This window comes from Peromyscus leucopus, chromosome 8b, assembly GCF_004664715.2.
Source record: "Peromyscus leucopus breed LL Stock chromosome 8b, UCI_PerLeu_2.1, whole genome shotgun sequence".
Classification (NCBI taxonomy): Eukaryota; Metazoa; Chordata; class Mammalia; order Rodentia; family Cricetidae; genus Peromyscus; species Peromyscus leucopus.
The window spans coordinates 96,932,348-96,957,310 of record NC_051086.1 but is presented as its reverse complement, the minus strand read 5'-3'; the positions used below and the strand labels follow the sequence as shown (position 1 = coordinate 96,957,310).

At 46.6% G+C, this 24,963-nt stretch overlaps 1 protein-coding gene, 1 long non-coding RNA gene and 1 pseudogene across 3 annotated transcripts in view; 1 reads left to right on the top strand and 2 right to left on the bottom strand.

The window, feature by feature from the left end:
• B4galnt2 (beta-1,4-N-acetyl-galactosaminyltransferase 2) overlaps positions 1 to 24,963 on the bottom strand; it is a 68,232-nt gene that overhangs the window by 16,863 nt on the left and 26,406 nt on the right. The window contains exons 1-4 of one of the 2 annotated variants that reach the window (XM_037201073.1): positions 21,625 to 21,724; positions 2,170 to 2,370; positions 1,450 to 1,587; positions 153 to 259 (exon numbers count right to left, since the gene is read on the bottom strand). In XM_037201073.1, the coding sequence (XP_037056968.1) occupies positions 153 to 259; positions 1,450 to 1,587; positions 2,170 to 2,370; positions 21,625 to 21,632 (454 nt within the window). In that variant the 5' untranslated portion in view covers positions 21,633 to 21,724. Of the gene's footprint in view, positions 1 to 152; positions 260 to 1,449; positions 1,588 to 2,169; positions 2,371 to 21,624; positions 21,725 to 24,963 lie in introns of those variants that run through there. The other variant, XM_028869111.2, reaches the window with a different exon arrangement.
• On the bottom strand, positions 3,890 to 21,588 carry LOC114692995 (annotated as a pseudogene).
• LOC119086961 lies at positions 21,748 to 22,593 on the top strand. The gene is made up of 2 exons (XR_005090375.1): positions 21,748 to 21,997; positions 22,264 to 22,593. It is a non-coding gene; the product is annotated as an uncharacterized LOC119086961 (long non-coding RNA).

Genomic DNA, 24,963 nt, shown 5'->3' with positions numbered 1-24,963 from the left:
CCTCTCTCCACCCCCTAAGAACCCTTCGAAAGGTGGACGCTGGTCTCCCATGGACTCCCACAAAGTCCCACAAGCTTCCTGCGTTGTGCCAAGTGTGCAAGGACACCCAGTGAATGGCTGGCTGCAGCCTTTTGGGACGCAGGTATACCCACCTGGGATGAGAATTGTGTGCAGGGGAATCACCTCCACTCCATGGACTGGGTATCCAAAGGGGAGATTGGGTGGAGCCAGCAGAGGTGGTGGGCGGGGCAGCCCTTTTCTTCGGGAGATAGCAAGAATGAGTCAGTGTACAACAAAACACATTTTAAAAATCACCATCGGCAGCAGCAGCAAGAACAAGTGAAATTATCACCTGCACATACATACGATTTAAAATAATAAAAAGTAAATCTTGATGAAAGAATATCTGCATTCCTGACAGACCAGTTATATTTGCCTGCTTCCTGAGGTGGAATATGTCTATGCCAGAAACAAGTATCAAAGACTTCAATGCAAGCAGGAATCAAGATTCATGTTCAGTTACAACCAACTATCGCTGCCTAAGAAGTATTTCTCTAAAACCTCTCGGCTTTTAGTTACTTTTAAAGGGGCTGTCACAAGTGACTCCATCTTATTGGTCTGAGACAAGTCTTGCCATGAAGCCTAGGATATCCTTACACTTGTAATCCTCCTGTTCTCGGCTTCCCACATTTTGGGATTACAGGTAAGTACTACCCTGCCCAGCACGTACAATATCCCCTTTAAGAAAAACCAGCCAGAACTTATTTTAATTCAACCACCCATCTTGGTGTCCATCCTTTGTAACTGAAAAGGATGGACTGGGGCTGTGGCAGGGCCTTTGCCTAGCACATGCAAGGATCTGGGTTTGATTTCCAGCACCACGGGAAAGAACCGGGGGTGGGGCATGGAGTGCTTGCCTAGCTTATAAGAGGCCCTAGGTTCAGTGTCCAGCACCGTCAAAAGATAAAAAGTGACCCACTGGAGAGATGGCTCAGCGGTTAAGAGCACTGGCTGATCTTCCAGAGGTCCTGAGTTCAATTCCCGGCAACCACATGGTGGCTCACAGCCATCTATAATGAGATCTGGTGCCCTCTTCTGGTATGTGGTAGACAGATGGTATGTTCCCAGCATAGATAGTCACCTTCTGTGCTGGGCTGGGCACCTCGTGGCTGCGCCACCACCATGACTGAGTGAGCGGTGTTGAGCTCTGTTCCTTTTCCTCTACTGATTTTATTGAAAAGTTTTATGTGCACAAAACCCTCCAGATCTCCCTTGGAGGACTCTATTCTCTACTGTCTTCCTCTCTTTATTCCTGATGGTTCCTCCTGGGGGTTCCCCGAAGGAGGGGGAGGTCCAGACTTTTTTCTTAGGGCTCCTCACTCCCTTAAGCGCTTGGAGTGGGTGTTTGTTCTCCCTGGTGACCCCAAGAGCCCCCCCAGTCCGCATCACCTCCTCTGAAAGTGTTCAAATTCCGCCTGTCTCCTGACAGTCACAGCTGGGAACTCATTCTGGCTATAAGCACCCTGAAAATTGTATTTTCTTCGCAGCTGGCCGGAGTCACAGTCGCACTGGTTTTTAGGAAACAGCCTAAAACATACAAGGGACACAGATACACGTGGATGGCTGAAGGGAGTGAGGGGACCTTAGCCCTAATCTTGTGTGACACTCACCCTGAAAGTCTCTTTTCCTACGGGGCTCTCCTAATGTGGGGGGTGGGGCTCACAGAGACAGCTTGAGGCAAGCAGGAGGGAGGGTGAGGGGAAGGACTGAGAGGCTCCTCCCTTTTCTTCCTTTTCCCTTCCCCTTAGAGACGAGCTCTTGTCTATGTGGCACAGACTGCCCTCACACCCATGGCACACACCCTACCTCAGTCTTCTGAGTGTACCACCATGCCTAAGAGCCCTCTCTGGAACTACCCCTCCACCTAGCTTCTTTAAACCCAAGAGCCATGGGCACTGCAGGTGGCAGTAAGTCCCAGTAGGGCAGACGCCAAGAGGCGACATCTTTCCCCTGAGGTTATGTGGTTTCTGGGTGCTGAAGAGGACAGAGACTGCGTCCCACAGACCACGCCTGGTCTCTGAGAGTCACTTTAGTCATCAGTACCTGTTCAGAACTGCCCATAAGGCCTAGGCCCCCAGGGAGACGCAGGGAAGAGACCCAGAGTCTCACCAGATGCCTTCGTAGGTAAAGAGGTTCCTCAGGTGCTCCTCAGGTAGAAGCTTCATCACTGAGCCACCCGGCCCAGGCTTCGGGAACTCTGGCTTGAAGCTGCTGAGCACTGCTTGAAAGGGCACATTTCTGGACATAAATAGAAGAACCACAAGTCCTAGGATTGTGAGTGAGATCTTGAGGAGCCACAGAAATCTGGAGCTGGCAGAACACACAGAGAAAAAGCAAAATGCATAAAAAATGTCTGACCTCAAGGAGCTGGGACGACAGCTTAGTCAGAGACGCCGCACACGAGGACCTGAGCTCAGTCTCTGGCACCCACATAAAAAGCTGGGTACGGACCGGGAGAGAGCTCCGCGGGTAAAAGAGGACTTGATTTCCAGAACCCACAGTGGGAGGACCGGACCAGCTCCCTCCCACAAACTGTCCTCTGACATCCACACCTGAGCCATGGCATGTGTACATATACATCCACACGCACATTCAATAATGATCATTTAATTTGTTTTGTTTGAGACAGGGTCTCACCATATAACCCTGGCTGGCCCGGAGTTAACTGTGTAGATCATTCTGGCCTTGAATTCGTAGAGATCTGCCTGCCTCTGTCTCTCATGTTGGGACTAAAGGGGTGTGCCTGCCGCCTTGGTACGTGCTTGCAGCCCCGAGATGATCAGGACAACAATGGAGGGTCTTGGGGCCTCACCGGCCAGCCAGTCTCCCCTAATGGTGAGCTCTAGGCCAGTGAGAGGCTCTCTGAAAGAAGGTGAAAGGGATTACTAAGGACAACTCAGAAAGAGAGAAGGAAGGAGTAACAAAGGACTTGGGAAAATTAAGGGATGGGCAAAACAATCTCAAAATGAGGGGTGCAGAGAAGCTCACGTATTAACCACTTTTGTGTCAAGTCGATTAAAAGATTTGCTGAAAGCATCTGAAGTGGGCTCTCTTGGCCCCACGGTTTCAGAAGTTCAGGCAGTCATTGCAGAGGCAGCCCCAAGGAGGTTCCTCACACCACAGCCAACAGGAAGTTGGGGAAGGGGAGATCTAGAACTCTGCGTTTGACATTTATTTATTTATTTATTTATTTATTTATTTATTTATTTATTTATTTATTTATTTATTTATTTATTTATTTTACTTCTTGCCCCAGGCCCAAAGGACAGTACCACCTACATCAGAGTAGGTCTTTGTTTGTGCTGGGACCCTCTTCCTAGGGAGACTAGAGCAAACACCTGTTCACTCTAAATAGAGACTAACAGCATACCAGCATAATGATCACACCGAAGACCAACCTGGCGAATCAACGACTTTATCGGGAAAACGAGTGAGAGGTTTCTCACAGAAGAGACAACCCGAAGGCAGCTGTATCACCAAAGAATGGACCCCAACATGGGTCAAAACTCATGAAAGTCGTAACCCCGGAGCTCTCTGCAGAACTTGCAGGCAGCTCTCCGGGTCTGAGCGTCTCCTCCAGCAGCTCCGACGCTGGTGGAAAAGCCCATCCCCAGCAGCTGCTCGCTGCATTCGTAGTCTTAGGAGGGCCCTGAATATCTTGTGGGGTTTTTTTTGGGAGGGGTAATCAAAACAATCTCACAGCATTTATTGTCACCTGATAATAACATAAGGGCCACTAAAACAATATGAATAAATGTTTCGGACTGTGCTCCCAACAGAAGACGCCTTTACTGTACTTCCGCTTCAACTTCTCAGTGCTTGCCAGTTTCTAGTTGGAAACACCCTGGAGCAGAGTAATATTGTCTCCTTTCAGCACCATCCCACCCAGATGTCTCCTTGACTCTGTTGTAGAGTCAATTTCTTCTGCATCATCTAATACGAGGTCCATGGACCCATCAAAGCCAATAATACAACCCTCTATCCGCATATTCACTTGCTCATACGGCCAGACCTGAATCCCAGACCTATTTGGCAAGTATCTGAAGATGGAGTTGATGAGCTACCCATCACCTTCTGCACCTTCTGGCCCTGGCCACCGTACGCCACGGTGGAAGTGAGTAGGAAGGCGCCTCAGAAAGCCATCTTGTTCCGTGTGTTTGTTTGGTTGGTTGGTTGTTTTTTGTTTGTTTTTTAAGAACTTTTGAGACTTGAGTTGTTTCTTTTTTGAGTACACCACCCACCTTTCTGGAGGGGATGTTTTAACTCAGAACTTCCTGAGCCTTAAGGAGTCTCCTGTTTAATCCTCTCTGGAAATAGCTTCACCGACTATCTCAGTTAGGACTCTGTGTGTGGGTGGGTTTTTTATTTTTATTTTTATTTATTTATTTATTTATTTTTTTGTGTGTGTGTAGTTTTTTTAAGACAGGGTTTCTCTGTGTAGCCCTGGCTGTCCTGGAACTCACTCTGTAGACCAGGCTGGCCTTGAATTCAGAGATCCACCTGCCTCTGCCCCCGACTGCTGGGATTAAAGGCGTGCACCACTACACAGCCTGGCTCAGGTAGGGTTTTATTGCTGTGAATAGATGCCATGACCACAGCAACTCTTATAAAAGAAAACATTTAATTTGTAAAAGAGTCTCTATGTAGTCCCACCTTAAGCTTTATTGTGCACCTGGAACTGGACTGATTGTTGCCTGAAAATCTTTCCCAAATTGTACTATGTTTTCAGCATGCTGAACAACGAACCCCCTGGCATTAGCCTCCCCGGAGTCTGATCCAGGCTGACAAGTCAGTCCGCACCAGGTTTTCATTCTCATCTCTGAGGTTCGCTTCCCCGTATGACACCTGCTGGGACCTGTCCTTGTGAGAGCTCCATCTTGTCTTAGTCTCTATTCTGTTGCTGGAGAGACACCATGACTGAGGTAGCCCTTCTAAGAGAAAGCGTTTCACCGGAACTCGCGTACAGTTTCAGAGGTCAGTCCATTATCACCACAGCAGAAGGCATGGTGGCATGCAGGCACACGTGGTGCTGGAGACGTAGCTGAGAACTACATCCTGATTTGCTGGCCGAGAGACTCTGTGCTTGGCATGGGCTCTTGAAACCTCAAAGCCCACCCCCAGTGACACACTTCCTCCAGCAAGGCCACACCCCCTAACCCTTTGAAATATAGGGCCACTCCCTGGTGACCAAGTATTCAAATACATGAGCCTATAGGGGAGCATTCTTTAATTTTTTTATGTTTTACTTATTTTGAGACAGGGTCTCTCTATGTAGCACTGGTTGTCCCAGAACTCTCTCTGTAGATCAGGCTAGTCCTGAACTCACAGAGATCTGCCTGCTTTTACCTCCTGGGTACTGGGACTAAGTTGTGTGCTACCACCCGCCCAGCTAAAATTTTTATTTTTATTTTATCTTACAGGTGTAGGTATTTTGCCTGCATGTATGTCTGTGCACCACATTCATGTCTTGTACCCACAGAGGCCAGAAGAGGGTGAGTACGGTTGTAGATGGCTGTGAGCCGCCATGTAGGTGCTGGGAATCGAACCTGTGTTCCCTGGAAGAGCAGTAGCCAGTGTTCTTAACCTCTGAGCTATCCTCTCCATCCCCCTAATGGGAGTCCATTCTTATTCAAACCACCACGCATCTATAAATAAAGAGATAAATAAATCACTTGGGAGGCAGAGGCAGGCAGATTTTTGTGAGTTCAAGGCCAGCCTGGTCTACATGGTAAATTCTAGGACATCCAGGGATATGTAAAGAGACTCTGTCTCAAAAAACAAAAAGGAAAAAGAAAAGAAAAGGAGGAATAGCATGGTTATAGAACAAGGACTCAACAAGTACATGGAATAAGTCCATGACCAGAAATGCTCAAGTATATTAAAAAAAATTATGGGAACTCGTCACTACCTTTATTATGTATTCCTGTTAACATCTGAACTTTGTAAAATGGTGGCAAAACACCTTCATTTAAACTAATCAAATTACAGAAACACTAGCAAAAAACAGACCCTTATTTTCTTCATCAACTTTTTTTGTTTGTTGTCTGTTTTTGCTTTGTTTTGTCTTTTTGAAACAGGGTCTCTCTGTGTAACAGCTCTGGTTGTCCTGGAACTCTCTTTATAGCCCAGGCTGACCTCAAACTCACAGATGCACCTGCCTCTAGTTCCAGAGAACTGGGATTAAAGGTATGCACCACCACGCCCAGCTCTTCATCGATTTCTTAGCCTCTTAAAAACTATTATTTATTTATTTCGTGAGGGGGTTAAATCAGTGTGCACATGCTATGGCACACATATGTGGAGGTCAGGAGACAACTTTTGGGGGTGAGTTCTCTTTTTCTACCATGTGGGACTTGGAGGTGGGACTCGGTTTGCCTCTCTGGGTAGCAAGAACCTTTACATGTGGAGCTATGTTCATGGCGCTTGGAGTTTTCCTTTAAAAAACAAAAACAGGCCGACCTCAAACTCACTGTCTAGCCAACAACGATCTTCATTTCTTGTCCTTCTGCCCCCACCCCCTCGCCCAGGTGGAAACTACAGGTGTACAACACTGCTTTAAATTTAAATTCCTGGATGTGTAGTTTTGGTAATGCTATGGATGGATCGTATCTCCAGGCTTTGTGTTTGTCTGGCAAGCATTTTACCACTGAGTTACACTTTCAGTGCCAAGTTCTTAGACTTCTGAATTCCCCAGATCTGACTAGAGCCAAGGAAATGTCCTGAGGTATAATCATTAACAGAGATTGTTCTAGCAGGAGATTACTAATAAAGGTTTAATTTTTACTGAGTAAGTGCAGAGTTTGTCCTTCTAAAACAGGCCAGCCTGTGTTTCCATGCCGACTGGTCGAAATAATAATGAGCCTGTTGTTTGGGTTGGATTGTATTGAAGAAACATCCAAGAAAGGTCCAGAATGCAACTTGTAAAGTCAGTGTCAAAATAAAGACCCGGGCCGGTTGGTGGTTGACACTGTGTCCCTCCGGTCGCTATGCCACTGACATCGTTTGCTTTTGAAATGAGCAGAAACCGAGAACAGCTGAAGCCTGAGCCCTGGATAGCGCTTCCTCTTGTTCCCACACAGGAAGGTAAGATAATGATGATGATGGTGATGATGATGATGGTGTTTTTCAATGTTTATAACCTTTACTGCATTTTTCTTTGACAGGTTCATGCATGCACCGAGAGCGTTCTGATCACTGCAATTCTCCTTCTCTAATCTCCCTCGTAAGTCAATGTCAACCTGTGTCTGTACACACCACAGAAATCCGCAAGATCTGCCTTTTGCTTTAGAAACTCACTTTTAAGGTTTATTTTTTTAAGTGTGTGTGTGTGTGTGTGCGCGCGTGTGAGTGCCCATGGAGTCCAGATAAGGGCATTGGATCCCCTGGAGCTGGAGTTACAGGCAGTTGTGAGCCACCCACCATGGGTCCTGGGAACTGAACCCAGATCTTCTACACAAGTAGCATGCGCTCTTAATTGCTGAGCCATCTCTCCAGCCCCTAGCATTATTTTTGTGCACCTTGTCACCACCATCCTCTCCTGAGTCATGACTATACAGAAACACTGTAGAAGAAGAGATGGGATATTTACATATGTATCAGAACTTTAAAGAAAAAATCCTGCATAGTGAAAAACATTTCTGACGTAAAGCTGGTGTCTTAGTCAGGGTTACTATTGCTATGATAAAACCAAAAGCAAGCTGGGGAGGAAAAGGTTTGTCTGGCTCACAGTCCCATATCTCTGTTCATCTTCCAAGGAAGTCAAGACAGGAAACCAAACAGAAGAGGAGCCTGCAGGCAGGAGCTGACGCAGAGGCCATGGAGGGAGCTGCTTACTGGCTTGCTCCACATGGCTTGCTCAGCCTGCTTTCTTATAGAACCCAGGACCACCAGCCCAGTGATGGCCCCACCCACAATGGACTGGGCCCTCCAACATCAGTCATTAAGAAAGTGCCTTACAGGCTTTCCTACAGGGAGATCCCCCCACCCCAAGACAGGATTTCTCTGAGTAGTCCTGGCTGTCCTGGATTTTGCTCTGTAGACCAGGCTGGCCTCAAACTCAGAGATCTGTCTGCCTCTGCCTCCCAAGTGCTGGGATCAAAAGTGTGCGCCACCACTGCCTGGCTAAAAAATGTGCAGTGCACAAGAGGACAGTTCTTGACATCGACCTTGAACCTTCACATGCACACACCTGTGTGTACACCTACACACACTTCACACAAACAGAAAGATTTTTTTTAATTAAATTAAAAAGAAGAAAGGGGGCTGGAGAGAGATGGCTCAGTGGTTAAGGGCACTGACTGCTCTTCCAGAGGTCCTGAGTTCAATTCCAGACCCCACATGGCAGCTCACCACTGTCTGTAAAATTACAATTCTGGAAGTTCACACAGACACACATGCAGGCAAAAACACCAGTGCACATAAAAATTTAAATTTCAATTAAAAAAATCTTTAGAAGTGAACTTAAAAAGAAGAGGAGGGCTGGGCAGTGGTGGCACACGCCTTTAATCCCAGCACTCAGGAGGCAGAGCCAGGCAGACCTCTGTGAGTTCGAGGCCAGCCTGGTCTACAGATCGAGATCCAGGACAGGCACCAAAGCTACACAGAGAAACCCTGTCTCAGAGAAAAAAGAAGAGGAGGAGGAGGAGGGGGAAGGAAGGTGGTGATGGTGTGGTGCCTTTAATTTCAGCAGTAGGGAGGCTGAGGCAGGGGGATTGCTGAGTTTGAGGCCAGTCTGGTCCACAGATCGAGATCCAGGACAGCCAAGGCCTCACATATAAACCCTGTCTCAAAAAAATAAGAAGATAGAAGAAGATGATGAAGAAGAGGAGGAGGAGGTTTAAGCAATGGCATTCTCTCTCTGCTTCCTGCCTGCAGGTACAAGGTGACCAACTGCCTCAGCCTCCTCCTGCCACCAGTCTCTCCCAGGATGGATGTTCCCTCAAGTCCTGAGCCGAAGAAGCCGTTCCTCAGCTGCTTTTGTCACAACAATGAGAACAATAACTAGTGTGCCACACACACACACACACAGCGATGGCCGCACAGTAACTAGTGTGCCCACCCCCCCACAGCGATGCCCACACAGTAACTAGTGTGCCCCCCACAGCGATGGCCACACAATAACTAGTGTGCCCCCCACAGCGATGGCCACACAATAACTAGTGTGCCCCCCACAGCGATGGCCACACAATAACTAGTGTGCCCCCCACAGCGATGGCCACACAGTAACTAGTGTGCCCCCCACAGCGATGGCCGCACAGTAACTAGTGTGCCCCCCACAGCGATGGCCACACAGTAACTAGTGTGCCCCCCCACAGCGATGGCCGCACAGTAACTAGTGTGCCCCCCGACAGTGGTGGTCGCACAGTAACTAGTGTGCCCCCCACAGCGATGGCCGCACAGTAACTAGTGTGCCCCCCCAAAGCGATGGCCGCACAGTAACTAGTGTGCCCCCCGACAGTGGTGGTTGCACAGTAACTAGTGTGCCCCCCACAGCGATGGCCGCACAGTAACTAGTGTGCCCCCCGACAGTGGTGGTTGCACAGTAACTAGTGTGCCCCTCCACAGTGATGGCCGCACAGTAACTAGTGTGCCCCCCCACAGCGATGGCCGCACAGTAACTAGTGCCCCCCCCCCACAGCGATGGCTGCACAGTGTAAAGAAGGTCTTTTGGGACTCACACTTTTCCCGTGATTCATCTAAAAGCCTGAGGTGGAATTGGGACCATCCTCCTCCTCCTCCAATCACAGAGGACCAGATGGTGCACACCATCATACCATAGATCAAAAGCTGGATCCTCCCCTCTCCCACTCCCACACAAAACCCGTGTGGAGATATCAGAGGGCATTAAGACAATGGGAAAAATAATGAGCAATAATAATAAAAGCAGCTCTCCCTGGAAGCAGTCTGAGGTAACCTGTGAAAATAGTTCATTATCGTCTTGCCAGGTGTGACGGTTCACAAATTTAATCCCAGCATTCCCTAAGCAGAGGCAGAAAGATCTCAGTGAGTTCCTGGCCAACAAAGCTGAATTAGTGAGACCCCCACCTCATAAATTAAAGAAAGAAAGAAAGGAAGAGAGAGAGAGAGAAAGAGAGAGAGACAGAGAGAGAGAGAGAAAGGGAGAGAGAGAGGGAGGGAGGGGGAGAGAGGGAGGGAGGGGGAGAGAGGAGAGAGAGAGAGAGAGAAGGAAAGGAAGAAGGAAAGAGAGAAAGAAGGAAGGAAAGAAAGAAAGAGAGGAAGGAAGGAAGGAAGAAAAAAGAAACGGAGAGAGAGAGAAAGGGGAAAAGAGAGAGAGACAGAGAGAAAGTCACTACTATTTTTTTTTTTTTGAGACAATGTCTTTCTATGTGGCTGGCCTGAAACTCTCTATGTAAATCATGGCTAGCCTCAAATTCACAGAGATTGGCCTGCTTCTGCCTCCCAGAGTGCCAGCATTAAAGATGTATGTCACCTCTCAGAGTACCACCTGTCTGTAAAACTGTTCCCACCTTCAAGGATATTGTAATATGACTCTCTTCCTCCAGGCATATTTTGGAGGAGAGATTCTTTGGTTGGTAGTGTTGCTGTTGATAGTTTTAAGTAGAAGGAGCCAAGGGATGATCACAGGACTGTGTTGTGATGGCAGCCATTACGTCCTGCTCTCTCTCAGCCGCAAGTAATCTTGGGAGATGCTAGAATACATAGGAGATAGATGGTGGACTGGAAATGGGGCTCCACAGTGTGGCTCAACTTTGCACTAATGCAGCTGAGGTCACCCATGCTCCTGTAAGGAACCCCTCATTCATGTTCTGTCTGTAAGTCCCCCAAACTCATTTCCCGGTACCCATTTGGTGGCTCATAACTGTCCATGACTCCATTTCCATGGGAGTCTTCTGGCCTCCATTGCCACCAGGTGCACATGGGGTACATGGACATACATGCAGGCCGGCAAAAACCACCCATACACATAAGCATAAATAAATCTTTAAGAACACAGACAAAGCCAGGCGTGGTGGCACACATCTTTAATCTCAGCACTCAGGAGGCAGAGGCAAGTGGATCTTTGTGAGATTGAGGACAGCCTGGTCTACAGAGAGAGTTCCAGGACAGCTGGGGCCACACAATGAAATCTTGTCTAAAACGAAAAACGAAAAAAACTGAAACAAACAAACAAACAAAACACAAACAATACAACTGCACTTCAAGTTGGGTACAGATTCTCTGGACAGTGAACTCATCCAGGTTAACAGAGTGCTCAAGCTGTGTGACCTCCTGACAGAGCTCATGGACAGACTGACCCATACAGGAGCTCCCCTGCCTCATACAGTTGATCCTTACTGTCCTAAGCCAGAAGAAGGTATTGCACAGGGGAAAAGATGACCTCAGAGAAATGAGAACTTACGGTGTGGGATTAAATGTAGCATAAAGTAAAATGTAAAACCAAACGAACAACCTACCCTTCAAACCATAAAATATGCAAAAAATCCTTTGGGGTAATTCCCTCTGAGGAAGTCCATATGACCTTTGAGGGTATCTAACCTTCTCCCTGAGCACCCCTATTTTCACTGTATGCTTAAATCTAATTAAGATGCTTCCCTAATAAAATCCATCTCTGCTTTGAAAATTAAGTCCTATGGGGTCCCAAGTAAAAACGCCCAACAACTTGAGTTCAACCCTGTAACCCATGTAAAAATCCACATGCTGTGGTGCACATCTGGGATCCCAGAGCTTCTAAAGCAGGATGGGAAGTGCAGACCGTAGATCCAGCCCAAGGCTCAAGAGCCAGCTGACCTGGAGCGTTCTGTGCATCAACAGAACCTGGAGAATTCCTGCCTCAAAAACAAAGTGGACACTGAGAACCGATTCCTGAAAGCTGTCCAGAGACGGCATGTGCACACCCTGGAGCAGGCAGGCCTGTGTGCACATGCACGCACACTCACACAACTAATAAATAAAAACTTTAAGTCCTGTGGAGAAGGGAGCGTTTTACCTTGAGCTCAAGGGAGTCTGGCTAGTATTGGTGTTGGTGTAAGGCTGTCAGGTAACCAAGTCACCAGAGCTCCTCACACCAGAGGTCAACACTGGGTCACGTCTCACTAGTTTACACACAGCAGGTGAGTGGGAAAGTTAAAAAAAAAAGTCTGTAGAACAGCAAGGGACAGAGAGACAGAAACAGACGTGAGAGGACCCTGAGCAGAATGCAAAGCCTCTGGGACCTGGGTCGGGGTCGGAGCTGCTGGGCACAAAGAGTCTCGGTCTTGGTTGCCCTTGTCCGGTTGTTTGGGGTTTAGAAAAGGGCTTTACAAGGCAGGAAGGGACCACCAGTCGACACCGTCAGCAGTCTGCCTATGGTTTTTCCAGGAAGTAGGATGCAGTCAGCTGTGGTTATCAAGTGGGTGCATCAAAGGCAACCTGAGTCCTCGGCTCACTGTGGTAACCGGTCTCCGAGGTGTCTTTGGTTTCCACCCCGAGTTAGCCACAGTTTTGTGTAGCCCTTTCTCACACTGGCTTTTGTGATCAGCAAGCACGCACATAATAATCTTACCAATTTCTGCAATTAGGTAATAAAAGTCATGGTGGCTCTGGCCTTGGTGGCTGTCACAGATGATTTGCTCTGAGGAGGAAGTCATTAGGTCTCAAACTGAGACTGAGGTGCCTGCTTAACACATCAAAGCAGACTCTGGTTGCCAGGTTCTTCCAGCATCCCCCAGTCCCCACCTGTTATCTGGCCCTCCTGGCTGGCACACCTTGTCCCCTACTCTAACTTTCTCCAGTCCAGGGGTTGGGCTGCCCTTCCCTCAGCTGCCCTTCCCTGTATAGTCCATATATAAACCATTTGGGTTATCCTTTCATCTACCCCTTTACCCTTCTGGCCTCTTGGTCTGGCTCCTCTCTCCTCTCTCCTCCCCTCTGCTGTGGAATAATCCTTCTGTACACTGTGTGAATGAATACATGTCGCTATGATTGGCTTAATAAACAAGCTGACTGGCAAGTAGCTGAACAGAATAAAGTTAGGCAGGAAAGTCAAACCGAGAATGATGGGATGAGAAAGGGCAGAGTCAGTGGAGTTGCCAGCCAAATGGAGAACAAGTCGGACACACTAAATGGGTTAGAGGTAAAAGCCACGAGCCTCAGGGCAGCACACAGATGAATAGAAATGAGTTAAGTCGTAAGAGCTAGTTAGTAACAGGCCTGAGCTATTGACCACGCATTTATAATTTATATTAAGTCTCCAAATCAGCTATTTGGGAAGCGGCTGCTAGTTATTTGGGAACAGGCAGGTCGGGACAGGAAATTTCCACCTTACAAATGGTGCCCACCATCTGGTACAGATCAACATAAGACTTGAAAAAGCTTTTTAAAAGGTTCTAAACACACCAAAACAGAGCTAAACTTGACTCCCTAGTCTTGTGTCTCTCATGCCAGCCACAGTACAGAGACGCATCTCCTGGCAGCTGCCAGTACACCATGAGCTAAGCCACATGGCAGGTTCCCGAAGTCTCTCACATGAGAAAGGCCAGAGAGACAGTGTTCTCAGTTTAATAACTACGCCTCCTAGACAACATGCTGGTAGTAGGTTTGGGTAAGCAACAGCGTTGTGAGAGATTAAGGTGGAGTGATGACTTATGAGCTAGCTGAACTGTGGAAGGATGAGAAAAGTTAAAAACTACAGGGCAAAGCTCAAGGCAAGAAGCAGTGGTGCAAAGAGGCGTCTCCAGCCACTGCCTGTGGGTGTAAGCTGCAAGCTCCACCAGCATGCTGCATGTTGAGGTTTGGGGATTTTGCTCATGCAGATGGAAAAGGTTACAGATCCGCAGTAAAAACAGATTCAGACAGAAGAAACCTCTAAACGGGTTACATTGTGTTTAAAAATATATGCAGGCTTAGGAGAGAAAATAAAAGGGTAGAGAAAGTCCTTAAAAAAGAAATGGGGGGGGGGTTTGGGGATTTAGCTCAGTGGTAGAGCACTTGCCTAGCAAGCAAAGGCCCTGGGTTCAGTCCTCAGCTCAGGGGGGAGAGGAGAAGTAGAGTAATAAAAAACATAATAAGCCTCGTAAAGATGGGAAATACACAGAGTCTGGATCCTGTATGTTATTGTGTTGTCTGAATTTTTTGGCTGCTAGGAGACTCTGGATTATAAAAACTGCTAGAATAAACCAACCTATATATTTTAAAAATATCTTGACTTCAAAATTTAAGTCAAAAGATATGTTACTTTGAGGGAAAGATTATGCTTTTGTTTCCACAGGAAATGAGAGGCTATGGATCCATTCCAAGTTAAGGAAAATCAGGCTTGATCGAGGAAGACCCCTTAAAAAATCTGACTTCAAACATAAAGAAATAAACCTAGAACTACAAGACACATAATGTATATTTTATCTGCTCAAACATAAAACAAAAAAAAATCACCTTCGGCTGACTTACATACAATGCACAGTCTATACTTGTACTAATGCAGATATGCATCTTTAAAAGTTTATATATTTTCAGAGCAAGGGGACCAAACAACAATAAAAATGGATGGCCCAGGTGATCCAGCATTTCAAAATGCCTCTGCTACAGTCTCCTCAAAATTCTGCATCCAGAACAGCTTCAAGGCTGCTGGTTGAGATGATAGAGCCTCACAGAATACTCCAGTCAGGACTTGACCATAACCTTGAATTTTATCAGGGTCCCCCAAAAATTATCAGAGCCCCCAATCAACAGGAAGTAGTCTGGAAAACTACATCCACATTCCCCCAAAATAGGTTATGGATGTTTATTATCATTTAAGGGGAGTTGGTTACAAGTTGCTATTGGTAATGGTCAGGAAAAAAGCTGAACAAAGATTAGATTCAAGGATCTCTTTCTAAAAAGAAAATGGGGGGAGTATAGAAATGATGGGATAGAAGGTTAAATACTGAATCTACTTTTAAACAAAAAAAGCAACTATTAGTCTTTTTTTTTTTTCCCCAAGACAGGGTTTCTCTGTGTAGCTTTGGAGCCTATCCTGAAACTCTCTTTGTAGACCAGGCTGAACTCACAGAGATCTGCCTGCCTCCACCTCCCGAGTGGTGGGATTAAAGGTGTGCACCACCGCCACCTGGTACAACTATTAGTCTTAAATATATACATTGGTATGGATTTTGGCTTATTGATATAAATTTAAAGTTAATTTTGTTATACTGTATAAATATTTCTACTTGTTGAAGGTACTGTGTTTGGAGCTCATTTAAAAATGTAATATGTAATTAAGAAATACAGATTAATAGCCATCTATAATAAACTTATAGTCATGTTAGGTATGTTTTCAAAGTCTTACATGGATATATTTAGATAGATAAATGGTCTTCAAACACATCAAAAACCTACAGAATATGGCATTTAATATCTACTTCGGAGAAGATGATGGGCATCAAAGAACCTCTGTATGGAGTTTGCTTTCTTTATGGCAAAAGCTAGCCATTTTGGAAAAAATCTACCCTTACCTCAACTTCTGACAATATACTGTCCAAACTGAACCAGTAGGATGCAAGAAAGGTGACTTCTGAGCTTTGCCAAGACAAGGTAGGGCAGTCCTTTACAATTCTCTGCTTGTCAGATATGCTGGACCTGTAGGCCAGAGTTGGATGCTCCAACATTGCAGAGGAAATTTGGGTCCAGGCAGCCTGATGTTCCTGTCATTAGGTAACATTTCATCCTTCTAGGAACTTTGATAGAGTTAAAAACTAAATTATTAAACTTATAGTTTTCCTTAGTTATGATAGAAAGCAAATTAGGTATAAAACTTTAGACTCATTAAGATAAGATAGATAATAGAGTATTTTCTCTAATTTTGCCAAATACAAAAATATACTGGGCCGGGCGGTGGTGGCGCACACCTTTAATCCCAGCACTTGGGAGGCAGAGACAGGAGGATCTCTGTGAGTTCGAGGCCAACCTGGGCTACCAAGTGAGTTCCAGGAAAGGCACAAAGCTACACAGAGAAACCCTGTCTCAAAAAAACCAAATATATATATATATATATATATATATATATATATATATATATATATATACTGGATATTGTAACTGTAATTCATACTTGATAACTGGTTTTTTATGGGTGTTTTGATTTTTAATTTGTTTTTATATTATGTGCATTGGTGTTTTGTCTGCATGTATGTCTGTGTGAGGGTGTCAGGTCCCCTGGAACTGGAGTTACAGACATTTGTGAGCTGCCATGTGGGTGCTGGGAATTGAACCTGGGTTCTGTGGAAGAGCAGTCACTGGTCTTAACCACTGAGCCATCTCTCCAGCCCCTTGATAACTGTTTTGTAGTATATAATTTTACTATGTTAAAGTTAAAACCTTCCTTTTTAATTAGACAAAAGGGGGAAATGCTGTGGAATAACCCTTTTGCACACTGTGTGAATATATGTCGCTATGATTGGTCTAATACACAAGCTGACTGCCTAATAGCTGAACAGGATAAAGTTAGACAGGAAAGCCAAACTAAGGATGATGGGATGAGGAAGGGAAGAGTCAGTGGAGTCACCAGTCAGATGGAGAACAAGTCGGACACACTAAATGGGTTAGAGGTAAAAGCCACAAGCCTTATGACTTCACATCGATTAATAGAAATGAGTTAGATGTAAGATCAAGTTAATAACAAGCCTGAGCTATTAGCCAAGCACTTATATTAAGTCCCCAAGTCTGTTATTGGGGAGCAGGCAGTCAGGACAGCAAAACTCTGCCTACACCTCTCCTCATATGACTCAGTCTGGTCATATTCACTCTGGACTCTGTCCGGTATCTCTGCCTCTGGCTCTGCTCTCTCTTTTATCTAGAGTAAACTTTCTCCTCCACCATATCTAGGAGCAGTCATGTCCTTCCTTTTTAATTTCTTCTTTTCCTTCAGAAGCTAGCTTCCATATGGTGAGTTGGTGGAGTCCCACCTGAAGAGGATCTACAGCCTCTAGCCACAGCAATGAGCTAGGAAGTGGGCACTGGAGCCTGATTCAAGCTTTAGACTAATCATAGTCAATATTTTCATTAAAATGTTTAAATCTGAGCGTATCAGGGCATACCTGTAATCCCAGAACTCAAGAGGCTGAGGAAGGAGAGTTTGAGGCCAGCCTAGGCTACAGAACACATCTTTAAAATAAATCAAAAGGCGCAAAGCTACACAGAGAAACCCTGTCTCGAAAAACCAAAAAAAATAAATAAATAAATAAATAAAATAAAATAAATAAATCAATGAAACTGTGATAACATTTAGGTTTATGATTGATTGGTTGATTGATTATATTGATTGTGGTACTAGAACTCAAACCCCCACACCCAGCCTGTCATTTTTGATGAATTCTTAAGCATCTTTAAACAGTCTCAGCTTTACTTCACAACTTGTCATGTAGCAATAAATAAACCCCAAGTGAACAATGGCTTTTTGGTTGTTGTTGCTTTCTATGTCTTTTTCATGTTTGGTTTGAGACAGGGTCTCCCTATGTAGCTCTGGCTATCCTAAAACTCTCTATGTAGCCAGGCTGGCCTTAAACTCAGAGATCCATCTGTCTCTGCCTCCCCAGTGCTGGCATTAAAGAAGAGTATGTGTGTGTGTGTGTCTGTGTGTGTATGTGTCTGTGTGTGTGTGTGTGTCTGTGTCTGTGTGAATGTGTGTGCATGCACATGTGTACAGGCATGATGGGGTGGGGCACACATGCAAGTGGGGAGATCAGAGTACAACTTCATGCAGTTAGTTCTCTCCTCTCACCTTTATGTGGTTCCAGGGTTCAAAGCCAGGCCCCTCAGGCTTGTGATCCAAGTGCCTTCACCCACTGAGCCAGCTCACGGGCCCTTTACTTTGGGGAATTTTCATTTTTGCACGAGGAATCTTTTATCCCAGAAAGGTAGGACTTTCTGGGCGATTGCCTACTGCTCATCTTCAAGTGAGCACTGCATCTTTAAGAACTTCCCTAACATGGAATTTAATCTGCAGAACTCATAGTTGGGTACTTGACTCCCAGCATCCACCTGGGATGCTAGGTCTTGGGAGGCTCGGTGTTAGGTCTCAGGCTGTCCATACATTCAGAAATGAGCTCAACCAGCCTTCCTCAGGAACTTGTGACACCTCTTCCCTGTGGAATCTGCTTCCCTCCATGCACTAAAACCACGATTTTGAAGATGAAACCTGAGTTTCATTCTACCTGAGGAAATTTTTTTTCTTTTTCATTTTTCAGGACAGGGTTTCTCTGTGTATCTTTGGCTGTTCGGGAACTCACTCGGAAGACCAGGCTGGACTTGAACTCACGAGGATACGCCTGCCTCTGCCTCCCGAATTCTGGGATTAAAGCTGAGCGCCACCACCACCTGACTGATACTTGAAGTTTTAATTGACGTTTAAACTTTAAAACACCATGAGGCAGAAGGATCAGGCCAGTCTGGGTTACAAAGTGAGTCTGAAAGCCCAGACAGAGCTACATAAACCATGTCTCAAGGAACAACAACAACAACAACAACAAAAAAAAAAAAAAAAAAAAAAAAAAAAGAAGCCAGGTGGTGGTGCCTCATGGCTTTAATCCCTGGAAGAGGCAAGCAGATCTCTAAGTTCAAGGCCAGACTGGTCTACAGACTGAGTTCCAGGACAGCCAGGGCTACACAGAGAAACCCTGTCTCTAAAAAACAAGCAACAACAAAAACAAACAAATAAACAAAAACTAAAATGTTGAAACAGAGCGAACTGCCAAGTATAACATGGCGTGTGAGTTTCTTGGTGGTAGGTTTCTGGTTTGGACTTTGCTTTAGGTGGGGATGAAGCTGTAGCTCAGTAGAAGGGCATACACTTAATACTCCTAAGGAGCTGGGGCCAGTACCCAGCACCACCAGAAACTGCTTGGAAAGTGTAATATTTCATCAAGTATGAACTCAGCATCTTAGCTTACCAAGTCCCTTCCCCTTTCATAAAATAAAGCATGAACTCAGGTCCTCACGCAAACTACAAGCATTCTACCACCAAGCTACATCCCTGGCCTTTGTAATCCTTTACTTCCTACGGATTCCATACAATCTGAAAAACTTGAAAAAGCATACCTTTTCAGTGGCCCTGAAACGAAAGAAAAACTGGGAAGATGCTCAGCAGATGGTAGAAGCCCCTGCTGTGGGACCCCGATGACCCGAGTTTCACCCCAGAACTCACATAAAAAGCTGAATGTAGCTGCGGTGGTGGGGTGGCAGTGGCCTCAGCAGGAGAGGAGGCCACCATTAACCCTAGCACCTGGAGGCAGAGACAGGTGGGATCTCTGTGAGTTCAAGGCCAGCCTTGTCTACACAGCTAGTTCCAGGGCTACCCAGAGAAACCTCATGCTCCCCACCACACCTCAAAAAAAGAAATGTGTTGTTCAAGTTCCAAGGGAGGAAAATGTAATGTTGGAATGAAAGTTTTGCCCATGACATCTGATTTGATGGTGTGTGTGTGTGTGTGTGTGTGTGTGTGTGTGTGTGTGTGTGTGTGTAGGTTTCAGATCCTCTTGGAGCTGGAGTCACAGGTGCTTAGGGCCTGCTAGACATTAGTGCTGGGACTCGAACTCAGTGCCTCTGCAAGACCATTGTGTGTTTTTAACTACTGACCCATCTCTCCATCCCCCAACAACTGTCAAATGAAATTCTAGTAAATGTCCCAAATAATCAAAATCCAGGATGGAGGTAAACTCCAATCAGCTCCTTCCAGCATGGTCCTGGGACAACTTTCTCCCTCAGTCTCAACTGTAACATGGAGAGAGGTATCAGCACTTCTTCTCCATGGGCCTTGTCAGGAGCACAGTTGACTCACCCTAAGTAAATGCTGGTCTCCTGACCCTTCCCTGTCATCACGCTTTTCTGTCCACTCACAGAGCCAGCTCCTGAGTGTTCTACGGGGTATAGAATGAATTGAACTTTTTAACCCCCTTTGCAGACAGGGTCTCACGAAGCTGGCCTCAAACTCACAATGCAGCAAAAAATGACCTGAACTGCTGGAATTACTACAGACACACACTGCCACACTGGTTTTTGAAATGAATGTAAAAATTAACATGTATTCAGTGTAGTTTATGGACAATAATGTCTCTCTGAGTTGGTAGGGTATGCTGAGAGGAGCTATCGCATTTCAGGGGCTAGAAGAGACAGACGATGGTTTCCCAAGATGATGGTTTCCCCGGGACCGCAAAGGCCAGCACCAAGCAATAGAAACAGGAAAATAGCACACAGCTTGGATTAAGGTTGTAGATCTAGCTGGGTGGTGGCGGCACACGCCTTTAATCCCAGCACTTGGGAGGCAGAAGCAGGCGGATCTCTGTGAGTTTGAGGCCAACCTGGTCTACAGAGTGAGTTCCAGGACAGGCTCCAAAGCTACACAGATAAACCCTGTCTCAAAAAAACCAACCAAACAAAAAAAGATTGTAGCTCTAGAAGCAAAATTCTAGCTTTTCATAAATGAAGGAAAAATGAAGTTTGTCAAACATCTGCCAGCCTTAAATTCATTGACATCATTCATGTTCACTGAGCCCGTTAAATGAGCCCAGCTTCTACCTTCCCCCTGAAGTCCTCAGCAGTGGGCAAGGGTACACGAGAGATCTGCCTTCCCCCGCACTCCCTGCATCTTTTGTGGAACATGTGCTTTAAAACAAACAAACAAAATCCCGGTGTGTGCATAGTGGGCAAGCACCATACCCCAGAGCGACACCTCCTCAGTCCATTTTAAAGTTGTGAGACAGGATCTCCCCATCTAGCCTCTCAGGGAGTTAGGACTGAGCCCAAGGCTTCTGGAGTGTCAGGCAAGCCCTGCACCAACTGAGCTACATCTCCCTTAACTGCATTTGCATTTGGGGAAAAAATAGAGAAACTAACCTTGGACCTGAATTTATAGAAATGCGCTTCCCCTGCCTCCCAGTGTTGGGATTAAGGCGCGTGCCACCATCACCTGGCCACAACACTCTTTCTAATCCTTATATGTAATTTGTAAAAAGTAATCGAACACGTCCAAGGACATTTTTTCCCCGCATTCATTATTAAGTCAACCTTCCAGCGTCTTCGGCGTGCGGTGCTGTGGTGCAGGCTCACTGAGGTACAGCTGAGCACCTCAGTCCAGACCCCAACATTCTGGAACCATGGAGTCTGCGAAGGTGGCTATGGAACTCTCTGGAAGGGATTCAGGGACCAAGGCTCCTGAACTTGCCTCAGCCCGCATCTGACCCCTAGATCCCAGAATTCAGTCAGATAGGCGCCTAGTCTCTGCTTAGGGATTCAGGGCTTCTAGCCGTGCGCCCGGCACCCCCAAGGCACCACCCCACGCTCAGACCTGCCCTCGGCGTGTTCTTGACCGTGGAACAACTTCCAGGTCGGATTTTCACACGGGAACCCCGTTCCCTGTTTGCACCGGAGCAGCAGCGGAGACAGGGGGCGTCGGGGGGGGGGGGGGGGGGGGTTGTGTCCAGCCAAGGTTGCACGCACCGTACCCGGAGGCTGCTGCCACCCACGCGAGGACTCCCCGGGCTCCACCCGCCACCTGCCCTCCGCCCGCGCACTGCCGCCCCCGCACCGGTTGCTCCCCAGCATCGCGAGCCACTTTTTTCTCGGGCCAGGGACACTCACTAAGTCATCGGGGATTGCTCTGGCCACCTCTCTGCCGACTGCACAGCTGGTTGTGTCCCAACCGGAGAAGGAAAAAGCTGCGGGGACCGTGACCGCCCACATCTCACAGACCCCGCCCAGGAGCTGGATCTCGCCAGGCGTCCACGCTGCCCTCCAATAGTTTAGTCATTGTTCGGGTTGGTCCATTGTGACTGTGCGCGCCAGGGTCTCACGCCCCGGGAACTGCGGTGGTCCCTGAGGCCACCACCGCCCCAGCCTTTCCTACTACAAGAGTTGGGAGCTCAGCTCTTCATAAACTACGACATCCCCAAGGACAGTTCTGAGGCTTGCCTTTCAGATGAAGAAACTGAGGCAAGGTGGGGGTAACCAAACTGTAAGTAGAGTTACCCTGCCTTAACCCACTTTGGGTGTATTTTATTTCCCTGGGGTTCAGTGCTAAGAATGCAAGCCACCTCTGCTCTACCCGCAGGGCAGTCCACCGCACCTCCTTGGTGGGCACGTCTTTCTGGGGGAAGTGGAGTGGATTTGGCATTTCCCCCAAACTCCAGGATAGACTAGAACTGGGTGAGGTTGGGCGAAGCCCCAGTGCTTTCCCCTTCAGAAGCAAAAGGCGTCACTAGTCTTGTGTTCTCCCTCCAGGGTCGTCCTCCCGGATGCGGGGCGGGTCCTCGCACCGAGTGGTTAACCTGGGTGCACACAGCGCCTGACAGTTGCGCAACGCCTCCCTGGACCATCAAGCATTTCTATAGTCCCAGCCTACATCTCCGACACCTCCGCCCCTACCTGCCCTTCCACAGCTCAAATTTCAGTTCCCTCTAACTTACCTTTGCCCTACCTCCACCTTCCCTGGACACTCCACTGCAAATCGTCGGGACAAGACCCAGGAAAGTAAAGCTGCAACCTAGTCCAACCCCCCTCACAAGAACTTAACTCGCCACAAGATGCCTTTGTGCTTGGTTTAAAAAAAAAGAATTTCACACGAAATTGTTCCGCATTTGCGAAAGCCTTTTCGGAAGGCGTTGGGGGTGGTTTTCGAGGGCTCTTCTCGAATGGGATTGTACTCTTTTGTTCTGACCCAGCCAAATTGCATGCAAAAGGCTAGTTCCACTTAGACAGGATTGCGTGGGATTCCCTGTGAACATGCGGTATGTATGCATTTCATCATACCTTGCTGCGTCGCAAAAAGGAAGTAAGGTTAAAAAAAAAAGTAATTCCGGATATGCAACCAGTTAGGAACAATACAGTTACAGATACGCAAAAACAGGTGTCTGTGGTGGAGTACAGCTGTAACCCAGCGCTCGGAAGGTAGATAGAGGCAGGAGGATCAGAATTCAAGGTCACAGGGACCTGTCCCCCTGTCTCCTTTCTCTAGTACGCATCACCACACTTGGCATTTCCCTGTGGACTCAGGTCCTCTACAAGAGCAACAGGCAATCTTAACCTTTGAACCATCCTTCCAGCCCCTGGAAAACGCATTTAAAAAAAAATTATTTATAGAGCCTGTATGATCAGAAGATCTCATTACAGATGGTTGTGAGACACCATGGGGTTGCTGGGAATTGAACTCAGGACCTCTGGAAGAACAGCCAGTGCTCTTAACCTCTGAGCCATCTCTCTAGCCCTTGGGAAACACTTTTAAACAAGAAATTTTAAAAAGCTTCTCAAGTCTGAGTCATTAACTCGTGGAATTGTGGGGGCAGACAAGGTGATTCTGAATTCTACGAAAGTAGAGAAACTCAGTGATTTAACTATAGACAGGGTTTCTCTGTGTAGTCTTGCCTTTCTGGAATTAACTCTGTAGATGAGACTGGCCTTGATCTCAGAGATCCACCTGCCTCTGCCTCTCAGGTTCTGGGATTAAAGGTGTGTGCCACCACTGCCCTGCATATGACACCTATTGACTTGTGTGTGTTGAACTACCTTTGCATCCATAGAATGGAACCAGCTTGATCATGCGCCACAAGACCAGTTTTACATAACAATGATAACTGAACCCAGGGCTTCTTCATGTACTTCGAAAGAAAAAAAAAAACACTCTGTCAATTGAGGTACAACTCCAGCATCTCTCTGATTTTTTTGGTGGGGAGGGGATTGATTTTTCAAGAGTGGAGTTCTATGTGCAGTTTTGGCTGTCTTGGAACTTGCTTTGTGTACCAGGCTGACCTTGAACTCACAGAAATCCATCTGCCTCTGCCTCCATTCCTGCATTCTCTCTGATTTCTAATTTTGTTTGTTTGATTTAAGACAAGGCTTCTCTGTGTAGCCCTGGCTGTCCTGGAACTCACTCTGTACACCAGGTTAGCCTTGAACTCAGAGATTTTTTTTTTTTTTTTGGTTTTTCGAGACAGGGTTTCTCTGTGTCACTTTGCACCTTTCCTGGAAATCACTCTGTAGCCCAGGCTAGCCTCGAACTCACAGAGATCTGCCTGTCTCTGCCTCCAGATTAAAGGCATGCACCACCACCGCCCAGCTGAACCTGCCTCTGCCTCCCAAATGCTGGGATTTAAGTCACGCACCACTGCCCAGCTTTCTTCTTTTTTTTAACCCTGACTCTTCTCATCTATGGATACAGCCCCTCATCCACTGTCTTACCCCACCGTCTGTATGCCTACATTGGGAAGGCAGACGGGGAGTGTCTTTTGAGCAGGTCTGTCTTTGGGAGGTACTGAAATGACGTGGGTGCCTAGATTATGTGTCAAAGGGACAGACACAAAGGACAAGGAGTATGAGGCATTGTCAGAATCAAGAAGTCAACACTCTCTGGGAGTAGATTCAACTTTTTACACAGGACATTTATTGTTACAAGAAATTTATTGTTTGTGCACTCAAGGTAACCTGAGGAGCAAAGACAGATGGAAATAGAGGCTGTCAACTGTCTTTGTTCTGGTTTGGTGACTGGAAAAAACTTGTTCTAGTGTGGTGACTGGACAAGGAAAACTGGTACTGGTTTGGTGACCTTGTGTCTATGTTCTATCCTTCCTCTTTTATGTTCTTGAAAAATACTCTGGTGGGGCAGGCAATGAGTTTCACGCCCCTGGACCTGGTTAGGTCACACTGCAAGGATTTTAAACATTCGGTGTATTGAATGGAGAGCCTGGAATTAATTTGCAATGGGGAAACTAAAGATCTTTTCCAGTAATACTGACTGCCCGTGTAGCCATGTTGTATGATATTTTGTTTGTGTTCTGGCAAATAAAGCTTGCTTGGAGTCAGAGGGCGGAGCTAATCACTAGTTAACCATAGAGGTCTGGAGGTCTGTATAGAGAGGAAGAAGAAGTGATTTTGGACTAGGGGAACAGAAGAGGAAGGAAGTGACTGTGACTTCTCTCCTGCTTCTCT